At 35.6% G+C, this 12,316-nt stretch overlaps 1 protein-coding gene across 3 annotated transcripts in view; it reads left to right on the top strand.

The window, feature by feature from the left end:
• ADCY1 (adenylate cyclase 1) overlaps nt 1–12,316 on the top strand; it is a 334,238-nt gene that overhangs the window by 287,758 nt on the left and 34,164 nt on the right. For all 3 annotated transcript variants that reach the window (XR_003566882.1, XM_027837234.1, XM_027837233.1), the window contains exons 13-14: nt 1,709–1,965; nt 3,336–3,462. Coding sequence is in view for 2 of the 3 variants with exons in the window: in XM_027837234.1 (XP_027693035.1) it covers nt 1,709–1,965; nt 3,336–3,462 (384 nt within the window). In the remaining variant the exon portion in view is untranslated. The remainder of the gene's footprint in view (nt 1–1,708; nt 1,966–3,335; nt 3,463–12,316) is intronic.

Raw genomic sequence — 12,316 nt, 5'->3', positions numbered from 1 at the left:
TCTTTTTTGTGAGGCAATTGGGGTTAAGTGACTTGCCCCAAGTCACACAGCTAGTAAGTGTTATGTGTCTGAGGCCGAGTTTTGACTTAGGTCCTCCTGGCTCCAGGGCCAGTGCTCTATCCATTGTACCACCTAGCTGCCCCCTAGATATCCTTTCTTAAGACTCCTTTAGTTTCTGGGATCTTCCACTCAAATGATAACATGTTAGCCCTTTTCTTTTAAAATTATGTAATTAATTTCAATTTCAGTCATTGGTCAACATTGATTGAGCTACTGTCTGAGAAAGGCCCATAAGAAATATAAGGGGTGGAGCTGAGGCAAAATTATTTGATAGAAGAGTTGGGGAAATTAATCATCCCCAATATTACAGTTAGAGTGTTGGCCAGCCAACATGAATTTATTAAATGTTACTATGGTTCAGGTACTATGCTAAGCATTGGTTATGCAAAGAAAGATAAAAGCTATTCCCTGTCCTCAAGGAACTTATATTCTAGTAGGGAAGAAAACATAGCTGTAAAAAGATAGATACATATAAGACATATACAGAGTAGATGGAAAGTAATCTGAAAGGGGAAAACACTGTGTTGGGGAGATGAAATATCTGAGTAAACTAAATTCAATTCAGCAAGCATTGAGTATTTGATGTGTACCTAAATAACTGTCTTTGAATGCTTGTTTTGTGGATGGAGTGAAGATATCTTAGAATTTCATTGAAATGATGCCTTAAAATATGTTCAAATAATCTGGACTTAGTTATTTCATTTGAAGATCAATATATACATATGTATGCATCTATACATACACATACATGCACGCACACATAATAGTCTAGATTATTCAACTTTGTCCAACTTTGTAAACTCCTACCTCATGATTTAGCATAGCAGAGTCTAACCAATTTGATCCTTTTTCATTTTTCTCGATAACCCCTTATAAAGAAACAAAACAAAATGAATCTTGGTTTGTAGTGAATCTTCTCCAATATCACCTCTGTGAGTTTTACAATAAACAAGGTAAGACAGAAGCAGTAGATTCTGCCCTATTTTGCCTCTGGAGGAAAGATGAGGAATGAGAGCTAATTGCCACCATGGCTTTCATGTAGAAAGAACAGAAAGTTAGCCGATAGAATGTTATAGTATAAGTATGTCCCAGAAGTAGCAAAGATTTCACTGAGTGGAAAGGGTATCTGGTACCAATCCTTGTTTCTATATGTATGTTGGGGTATGTGTTGGGTTGGGGACAATAGAGAGGGATATACTCTACGAAAAATTTGCTAACTATGAAACATTGAGAAAATCAATCTACCTGAGCCTCATTTTCCTGATTTGTGAGATCAGGATCAGATCATAAGAATAATGATATTTGCCCTATTGTCTCACCTGGTTATTGAAAGAAGAGTCCTTTGTTAATCTTTAAGCTCTAGAAAATTATGAGTTATTATTTTTTTCCTGTCTCATCTGTAAAATACAGATGATATACAAGCTTACATCATTATTTTAAGGATCAAATGAGATAATATATGTAAAACTCATTATAACCATACGAAAAGTGAGCTTTGTAAATGATCAATTACAGCTAGATGCCTATTCTAAACTTAAAATATTTTAACAGATAAGCTACTGGGGCTGTGTTTGGTAGTGTGTGTTCAAAATGGATTATTACTTTACAAGGTTTTCTTTTCTATACACCTTTCTTCCTACTCTCTCAGGTGGGCTGCATGCCTTGGTCATGGAACACTAATTCCAGCAAATCCTTAGTGATTATTTCTTCTGGAGGAATGAATAAGACAAGGAATGTCCTGCCCTGTGACACAGCCCATCACGCATTCCTTTCCTGCATTGTGGGGACTTTGACACTGGCAATATTTCTCCGTGTCTCTTCATTGCCAAAAATGATCCTTCTCTTTTTGGTTACAGTCTTGTATATACTTGTTTTGGAGTTCAGTGGGTACAGAAAAGCAGTGGGGTACGTGAATTTACTGGAATATCACTTGGGGAGGGTGTCTCATGGTTCCCTTTGGAGAGTATCTGCCATTTGTCAATAATTCCAGTATAGTTCTAACTCTTAAGACAATAGATTTTTAAAAAATTTTCAGCTCTGAATTTTCTCTCTCCCACCTTCCCCTCCCCTGCATTGTGAGAAAGCAAGAAAAACAAAACAAATTACAGACATGTAGAATCAAGCAAAACAAATTCCCTTATTATCCAAATTTCTCCCCCTTCCCCCTCCAAAAAAATAAATATGGCTTAATACGTACTCTGGGTCCATCACCTTTCCATCTGGAAGCTGGTTCTGTGCTTCATCACAAGTCCTCTGGAATTGAGGTTAGTCACTGAATTGATCAGAGTTCTAAGTCTTTCAGTTAAAAATTCTGATCAAGGTAGTATCAAGGACTCCAGTGGACCAAGGATGAATCAAATTTTCCATCTCTGTCAGAGAAGTAATGGACTTAGGGTGAAAACTGGTAAATTTATTTCGTGGACATGATCGATGCATGAATTTGTTTTGCTTGACTATGCATATTTGTTACAAGGTGCTTTGTTTTTGTTTTTGTTTTTGTTTTTCTTGTTCTCTTTCCTCCTCAACGGTGGGAGGGGAAGGAAGTAAGAGGGTGAGAAAATATATTTTTGTTTAGTGAAAAAATTGAAATAGAAAAAAAGGCAATGGCTTTATTGATACTCTAGTGTTATACTTAGAGAAGTATATTTCAGGAAAAAATGTCAAGAGTATTTTGTTTTCAGTACATTGAATGATTTTAAAGTGAACTGGGACATACTGATAAGGAAGAAAATGTATTTTGAAGGGTTGAGGTTTCTTTATTAAAATTAATATATTTAATGTCTTTTATATTTCTGCTTTACCATAAATATCATTTCCCAAAATAGACCTACATTTTTAAAACAACAAAACCAATTTTCAAGTTGTAATCAATCAGTGTGGTGGCCTCTTCCACTGTCACCAACATATTCTAAATTCTAAAAGAACAAATCAGTGATCTTAAGCAGTGACTGGCACATAGTAGGTGCTTAACAAATGTATTCTGACTGACCAAATTTTTCCATGTTAAAGAAAATTAACCAGAGTATGTCCTTTTAAGCACAAAATGACCTAAAACTCAATGTGGATAAAACTGTTAAACCAGTGGAACAAGGGATGACTTTTAAAAACATTAGAATCCTTGAATTAAGGAGAATAGATTCTATCTATAATCTATAGGAATAGCTATCTCCAGAGTAACTACACTTATGATATTACTCAAAAAGTTTCTTTTATATTAAGCTGAAGTGTTGACCTCAGGAACCAATCACTAATTTGAGCTTATTTTTTCTCCTAAGGGGTGGCACCTTTTACCTCCGTGGATATGAACCCATATTGGCTATTTTGCTGTTTTCCTGTGCTCTGGCCCTTCATGCCAGGCAGGTGGACTTGAAATTACGTCTGGACTACCTCTGGGCTGTGCAGGCAAGAAGCACCTTTTCCTTTCCCTAGAAGTGTTTGCCTATGACAAAAACATTGGCTAAAATCTTAGTCAAGAAGGGTAATAATAGGCTTTAAACACACAAAAACCCATCACCAATACAAAACATAAAAAAAGGAAAATAGATATAAAGAAAGACAATAATGATCCTAGCACTGAAGAAGTTGACATTCTAATGGAGGAGATGACATGTAATTAACTAGGTACATACAAGATGCATACAGAATAGGGGCATCACGAGCTGCCAGGGGGAACAGGAAAGGCTTCCTGCAAAAGGTGGACTTTGAGCTGAGTCCTGAAGGAAACTAGGAAAACTAAGAGGCAGAAGGAAAAGAGTAGAAGATTCCGAGTGTGACAAATGGCCACTGCAAAGGCGCTCGAATGGGAATTGTAACGTTACGTGTAAGAAAGAGCAAGGAAACAAACTTAGTTGATTGTGGAGGATGTGGAGGGGAGTAAGGTATAAGAAAACTTTAAAGGTAGGAAGGAATTAGGTTGTGAAGGATTTTAAAAGCCCAAATGAAGGCTTTATAATTTATCCTGGAGGTAATGAGGAAACACTGGAGCGCACTGAGGGAAGATGATATGGTCAAACTTACACTTTAGAAAAGTCACTTTGGCAGCTGCATGGAGAATGGATTGGAGTGTAGAGAGGCTTGAGGAAGGGAGAACAAGTAGAAGGCATTGGCTTATCCAGGCAAGAGGTGATGAAGGTTCCCTCAAGTGGCTGTTTTCATGTAGAGAAGGGGATATATATGAGAGATACAACATGATTTGGCAATAGATTAGACATGTGGTATAAGAGTGAGGATTCAAGGATGATACTGAGGTTGTGAACTTGGGTAACTGGGAAGATGAGCTATTATCATTAGGTTGAACACAATAGAATTACTATATACATACATATATGAATATATATATTTGCATAGCTGCCAGTTAATAAATATAATCTTTTTCTAATAACCTGAGCAAAAGCATGCATCTTTAAACTTTGCTCATGCATAGTTACCATTTGCACCATGGAAAAGATTAAAATGCAGACATGTGTAGGTTGTCAGAATGTCCTAACCTATTGCTAAATTTCCAGTCCAAATACTTGTCTGGTTAATGATCTCTTGAAATTTGATGAGAGGTTAAAGAATGTATAAATAGATGTCTATATAATTGCCATCTTAACCTTTAACCAAAAGCCTAGGGATTATTTTTTCTGGTATCATTATCCTTTGAAGTCCTTAATTATGTTACGTGTATAACTTTGATATTTGGTGGCCCTTAGTGGTGAATTCTTATTCATGCAATGCAGAAGTGCATAATGTGAATGCACTAAGATGTTCTTGCAGTTTCCATTATTAACATTCAATGACTATACTATACTATAATATAGTTTGAGGTTTGGGAGTGCTATTCACTCTTTTCATCATTTCCCTTAATGTTCTTGATCTTTTTTTTTTCCCAAATGAATTTTGGTGTTATTTTATCAAGTTCTACATAATATTTTTTGTTGTTGCTTAGTTATTTTTCAGTCATGACTGACTCTTTTTGATCTCATTTGGGGTTTTCTTGGCAAAGATACTATAGTGGTTTGTCATTTCCATCTCCAGCTCATTTTACAGATGAGGGAAACTGAGGCAAACAAAGTTAAGTGATTTGCCCAGGGTCACACAGCTAATAAATGTCTGAGGCTGAATTTGAACTCAGGTCTTCCTGATTTAGGGCCTGGTGTTCTATCCACTGCACCATCTAGCTGCCCTCTAAAACGTATACCCTTGGTAATTTGATTATTATAGCCTTAAAATTATAAATTAATTTTCGTAGTAATGTCATTTTATTATGTTGACATGGCTTGGCCATGAACACTGAGTATTACTCCAGCTATTTAAGTTGTTCTTTATTTCTTTAAGGGGTACTTTCTAATTGAATATATACAAGTTTGGGTTTTTTTTGTTTTGGTAGGTCAAACTCCAAATATTTTATGCATTTTGTAGTTATATGGAATAAGATTTCACTTTTGATTATGTTTCTTGTGTTTTATGATTATTATATAGAAATGCTATTGATTTTTTGAGGATTTATTTTGTAGTCAGTAACTTTGCTGAAACTACTGACTGGCTCAATCAGTGTCTGCTGATTCCCTAGGATATTCCAAGTAAGCCATCATATCAGCAGCAAATAGGAGTAGTTTTAGCTTTTTACCTATCTTTATACCTTTAATTTCTTCTTCTTGTCTTGTTGTTGCTAGCATTTTGAGAACTATCTCAAATAATAATGGGAAGAGTAGGCATCCTTGCTTCAGTCCTGTACTTAGTGGAAAAGTTTCTAGTATATCCGCATTTCATATGATGCTTGCTTTTGACTTTAGATAGATGCTTTTCAGTATATTAAAAAGATCCCTCTCTGCCTATACTTTGCAAGGTTTTAGTGCAAAGGTGTATTGTGTTTTTTTCAAAGGCTTTTTCTGTATCTGTTGAAATTATCATGTATTTTTGGATGTTTGGGGTTTTTTATATGATTAATTATGTTGATTGTTTTCCTAATTACGAACCATTGTGGCATCCTTGGAATAAGTCCCATTTAGTTTTTATGAATGATTTCTTGAATAAATAAATGCAATCTGTATGACAGGATTTTGTTTAAAATGTTAGAATCAATGTTCATTAATGATATTATAATTTTCTCTGTTTGTTTTATCTTTCCCTGGTTTAGGTATTAGGACTATATTTGTCTCATAATAGGATTCTGGCAGGATGCTTTTGTTCTCATTCTTTTTTGGAAAGTAATTTGTGAAGTTTGGGTACTAATTGTTCTTTAAAAGTTTGAAAGGATTATTCTGTGAGTCCATCAGGACCAGGAGTTTTTTTCCTTTGGTAGTTCTTTTGCAACTAGATTTATTTCATTTTCTGAGATTGGGTTATTTAAGCTCTCCATCTAGTCTTTTGATAATTTAGGTATTTTATATTTTTGAAGGTATTTTGCTGTTTCTTTTGTGTTCTCAGTTTTGTTAGCATATAACTATGCATAATACATTCTGATTATTCATTTTATTTCTTCTGGTTTTACTGTGATTTTGCCTTGTTCATTTGATATTTTATTGATTTTATTTTCTCTTTTTAAAAATCATATTGTATGAGGGTTTATCAATTTTATTAATCTTTTCAAAAAACAGCTTTTAGTTTTATTCATCATTTTTATTTCTAATATTATCTATTTCCCTTCTAATTTTTAATATCTACTCCTTTATATGTATTTTAGATTTGTTTATTTGTTGGCTTTCTGAAGTTTTGAATATATATTCAATTCCTTAATCTTCACTTTTTTCTATTTGGTTAATCTATGTTTCTAAGGATATGATTTTTCCCACAAGGACTGCTTCCATTGCTTCCCAGAAATTTTGCTTTGTTCCTTTGTCATTATCATTTTCTTTTTTATAGTTATTGTTTCAATGATTTTTTATTTAACCTAATTGCTATTTAGGATTCCATTGTTAAATTTCTATTTGGTCTGGATCTTTTGTTTGTGGTCCCTGAACCAGTTGTGATTTTTATTGCACTATGATCTGTAAATTATATATTAATGTATTCTGCCTTTTTATATTTGTTTGCATTATCTCTGTGCCCTGGCACATTGTAAATTTTTGTAAACATTATATGTGCTACTAAGAAATATATATTCTTTTGCTGTCCCTTTCGGAAGATGAAATAAGTCTTTTAACTCTAATTTCTCTGGGAAATTGTTTGGTTCCTTATTTCCCTTTTGGTTATCTTTCTGATAGATTTACTCAAAATGTAGAAAAAGAAATTGAGGTCTCCTGTCATGTGCCATTTTACTATCTATGTGTTATTGTAGCTGGGATAATCTTTTCTTTATGATTTTGGATGCTAGGCACTTGGAGCTTATAAGCTTATTACTAATATTGCTTTGTATACATCATCTCATCTCAATTAAGCCTCACAAGAACCTCTATGATAGCAAGATGTCTTAAACTTTTTTGTGTCCTGAACTTCTTTTATAATCCAGTGAAACCTATAGTCCCCTTATTAGATTTAAAAAATCATAGTTAAAAGAAATGTTAAATTTCAATTGGAAGTTAATAAAAAATAAAGATGTATTTTTTCCTCCATCCAAGTTCACAGACTCTCAGAAATCTATCCATGGAGCAGTGCTCTATGGATTCAAAGTTAAATACCCCATGTACTAGAGGTGTAATGATTCCAATTTTATAGATGAGGGAAACTAATGCTTGGAAAGATTAAGTGACTTACTCAGGGTCAAATAGATGGTAAGTATCAGTGGCAAGATTCAAACCCAGGATTTGTTGGCTCCAATGCCAGCACATTATCCACTTCACTGCACTGTCACTTTTGCATGCAAAATGGCATACTGAGTGTTGGGGGTGGATGGGTAGGCAATGAGTATTTCTCGAAATGTCAAGCTAAGTGGAATAGTAAGTTCTCTAAACTGAATTTTTGAAAAAAAATGTATTTGTATCCTGATAAATTCCATGATACCACATTTCCTAGAGTATCCTGGCTAGCATAGTGACCTGCCAAAGAAGCAGGGCTGGATTGCCCAAAGTACAGTTGGCATATTTTTCCCAAGGTCATGCAATGCAATGACCTGCAGTTTGGAGACTCTTCTGGGGTAAAGTGGAATGATGCAGTAACCTATGGGCCCTGGAATCTCTCTCTAGTACTGTGGCATCATGGAAACCTGCCTGGCTTATTTTGTTGAGGTCATCCAAATGGGGATAGAAACTAGAGTAGACCAAAATTAATATGTTTGTGTGGTTGTTGTTGTTGAAAAAAATCTCTTTGTAAGCTAGAAAAAAAATCCCAAAATAATATACGAATATAGTTTTGATTTAATAGATCTTAAAGCTCAAAGGGATCAATACAGAAAAAGGAGTCTACGCTCCTATTCTAGTATAATTGATATACCACAGGAACATGAACTGATCAGGAAAGTCATTCCTTCAGCAATCATTTAGGAGAAATGTATTGTGAGAACAGTATGCTTCGGAATTGACGGAGATACAAAGTTTAGATAAAACCTGGTCCCTGTGCTCATTGACCTCACTATCTAGTAGAGAGATAACCCACAAACATACATGACTATAATGTTCAGGGAAGTGACATGATTATTCTGTCAATGTCATGAAGGAAATATTGAATGGAGGGTATAAGAGAGGCAGGAAGCCTTATAAAAAGTTACTATAATAATTCAGGCAAGTAGTAATGAGCAACCCATACCACAGTCACTGAACTTCATAAAGATGAAAGGCATATACTATCGCAGGATTCAGTTAGTCAACAAATATTTATTAAGTGCTTAATATATACCAAGTATTAAACTAATTCTGGGTATATAAAGGCAAAAGTGAAAAAGTTCTTCCCTTCAAAGGATTATATTCTAATGGCATGTGTGGTGGGTGGCAGGGCACAACACATTACACAAGATGAATAGGAAGTGGTCATGGGAGGGAGGTCATTTGGGGGGGAGCACAGGAAAGGCTTTACATAGTAGGTGGTATTTGAGCTGAATTTTAAAGGAAACCAGAGATTCCATGAGTCCGAGATGAGGAAGCCTATTGCAGGCATTGGGACAGAAGAGAAGGAGTATCATTTGTAATGAACCAAGAATAGGCCAGCATGGCTAGAAAGAGTACAAGGAAAGGGGTAATGGCCTAGAAGACTAGACAGATAGGAAGGGGCTAGATTTTGAAGACCTTTAAGTGCCTAATAAAGGAGTTTATATTTGAGCCTTGACTCAATAGAGGTTTTTGTTTTGGTTTTTGAAGTAGATGGTGGTGACATGTTTAGACTCGTGCTTTAGGAAGAATTACTTTAGTGGCTATTTGAACAATGAATTGGGGTAGAAAGAGGCTTGAGACAGGTAGACTGAATATGAGGCTCTTAAAATAATCCAGATGAGAGGTGATGAGGCCTACGGTGGTAGTTCTGTGAATGGAGAGGAGCGGCTATATATGCCAGATGGATGTTGAAGACATAGAATAAACCACTTCTAGCAACTAACTGGATATTTAGGGTGAAGGAGAACAAGGGTTTAAGGCTTACATGTCATGCAAGTAACAAGCCTGAGTGTCTGGGAAGATGGTAGTACTCTAGAAGGAAATACACAGGAAAATATACAAGAAAAAAATCTCAGAGTTGGAAGGGGCATGAAAGGATCTCAGAGATGGAAGGGACATAGGAATCTATTTAGCCCACCCTCAAAAGGACCTTGGGCAGCTAGGTGGTACAGTGGGTAGAGCTCTGGGCCTGGAGGCAAGAAGACCTATCTTCCTGAGTTCAAATCTGGCCTTAGACACATACTAGCTATGTGACTCTGGGCAAGTGACAACCCCGGTTGTCTTAGTTTCTCATCTGTAAAATGAACTGGAGAAGGAAATGGCAAACCATCCTAACATCTTTGCAAAAACAAACAAGCAAACAAAGAAACAAAACCAAATGGATCTTGAAGAGTCAGACACAGTTGAAATGACTGAATAACAATAAAGAAAGAACCTTAGGGATTTTAGAATTCAATCCCCTTGTTTTATTCTCAGGAAACAGGCCCAAAGGGGATATGTAACTTTGCCAGTGTCACACAACTAGCAAGTATTTCAGGCAGGTTTTGAACTCAGGTCTTCCTAACTTCGTGTCCAGGATTCTATTTACTATAAAGCCACAACCTCTCAAGTGAACTACATGAATAAGAACACTCTCAATGACTTATGAGACAAGTGGTCATCTGGCCTGAAACAATCTCAGTGGTCCCTCCTAGTTCTAACTCCTAAGACTCTATACACTGGCAAATTTGCAAATATCTGTTTATTTGGCAAATTTTAATAATATTTCTCATCAGGTAACTACCATTCATATAAATTTTGAATTATGTCCAAAGTAATTCAACAAATTCATTTGACTTTTCAAACTATTAAATATCCAGATTATTGAGTGTTTATCTAAAGCTCATCAAAATCTCAGAATTCCAAGAAATGAATGAAGGACTCTCCAAAATAGAATATCTATGAAATTTCTTTGCTTTCAATTATGGCATGAATTACTACTAGGAAAAAAAAGTCAATTGTAATTTTACTCCTAGCACTATCTGGAAACTCTAATTCAAAAATCTGTGACTGAACTTCTGGAACATTCAGAGGCCACAAGGATCAAGAACTGGAAGAAAACTTGTCAATTATCTTGTCCACCATCTCATTCTACAGATCAGAAAGCTGAGGCCCCCCTAGAAAGGTGAAATTGTTGGCCTAGAGTCACATAGGTAGGAAGCGAAGTCATAATTCAACCCCACGTCTTTTGATCTGGCCTCTGAATCTAGACCTCTTTCTGATATGTCGTGTTGTCTTGGTTAACTGAAACCAAACACAAATTTTCCATTCAAAATTGCCAATTATATTTAGTTCTTTTGTTTTCTTCAACTAAACATTTGCAAATATTTTGATGAAAGAAGTCAGTGGGGAGGGCAGGACGTAGAGTCAGGTAATTTTGAAAATGTTGAGGTAACTTATTTTATATTACTTTTAGAGTAGAAGAAGATGGTTACTGTAAGGCAGTATAATATAGGATATTAGAGAGGTGGACTCAGAGTTAGAAAGACTTGGGTTCAAATCCTGACTCTGACTTAGACTGACTGTGGGATCCCAAGGCAAGCCTCTAAGACTATAAGTTGCCAAGCAGGTACTAACCTCCATTAGTAGAAGGGATTGCCTAACTAGGAGCTCCTTCTACCAATAGCATCATTGGTCTAGCCCTGCCCTACTTCCAATTTTTTTTTAAGTTAACTATATTATTAGGTAAAACACACACACACACACACACACACACACACACACACTGAACTTTTTAAATATTTATCTCACAATACTCAAATTAACCATTAATTTACTAATTCCTATCCTGTTTTAAATTAGAAAGGAATTGGATTATTACATTTGTAATAAGGACGAGAAAAAGAGACTGTATATCTGGATTTAGTGAGACATGTATTATTTCTCAATTCATACCTAATTTGGGCCTCAAAATCAAAACATATGATGCAACACTACATGGATAATTTTTATCAAATTTGTAGATTCAGGAATTGATTATGTTATGTGTGTATGGGGCCCATGCCAACTTTGACAGGGACAAAAAGAAAAAGTCTGGTTGTATCATCTGATGCATCTGTGAAGAAGTAGAGTATAATTATTTGGTTGTTCAGTCTGAGCTAGAATGTTTAAAAAAAAAGTCATTCCACTTCTTACTTTGGGATATTCCCTTTTTTGGCTATCCCATTGTAGGTGTCATAGGTAATGACACCCTCTTACAAAATTATCCCTACTATTCTGTGCTTCTAAAAGTCTCAAGTTAGCCCAGGACTACATTCCATCATACCAGATTTTCATCAGATTCTTGACTCAGAGAATGATTGTTTCCAGAAAGTTGCACAGGATGGTTTTATACTAGGAACAACAGCCAATAATAGCTGGCCTGGTACCTCCATAGTGCTTCAGAGTTTACAAAGAGCTTTCTGCACTATACTCAGTTCATTAATATTTATGAAATGATCACTATTGGCCAGATATTACGCTTCATGCTTGGAATTCAAATTAGAAAAAAGAGAGTCCCTGCCCTCAAGGAGCTTACAATCTAATGGTGAAAGACAACACATAAAAGGAAGCAGAAAAGTGGAGTGGAGAGAGAGAAAGGAGGGCCACCAGGGGTACCTTTCATGGGGGCATGATGTTCTGTGGAATGGAAATCAAGCACAGCCACTAATTTTTCAGCAAAGTTTTGAGTTCTCTGCAATGGAAGGCATTGGGATTCCACTCTCCAGCCTCTA

The sequence above is a fragment of the Vombatus ursinus genome, unplaced genomic scaffold (genome assembly GCF_900497805.2).
Source record: "Vombatus ursinus unplaced genomic scaffold, bare-nosed wombat genome assembly UNPS02014820.1, whole genome shotgun sequence".
Classification (NCBI taxonomy): Eukaryota; Metazoa; Chordata; class Mammalia; order Diprotodontia; family Vombatidae; genus Vombatus; species Vombatus ursinus.
Note: the sequence above shows the minus strand (reverse complement) of the source record. Positions and strands in the feature narration are given on the sequence as shown.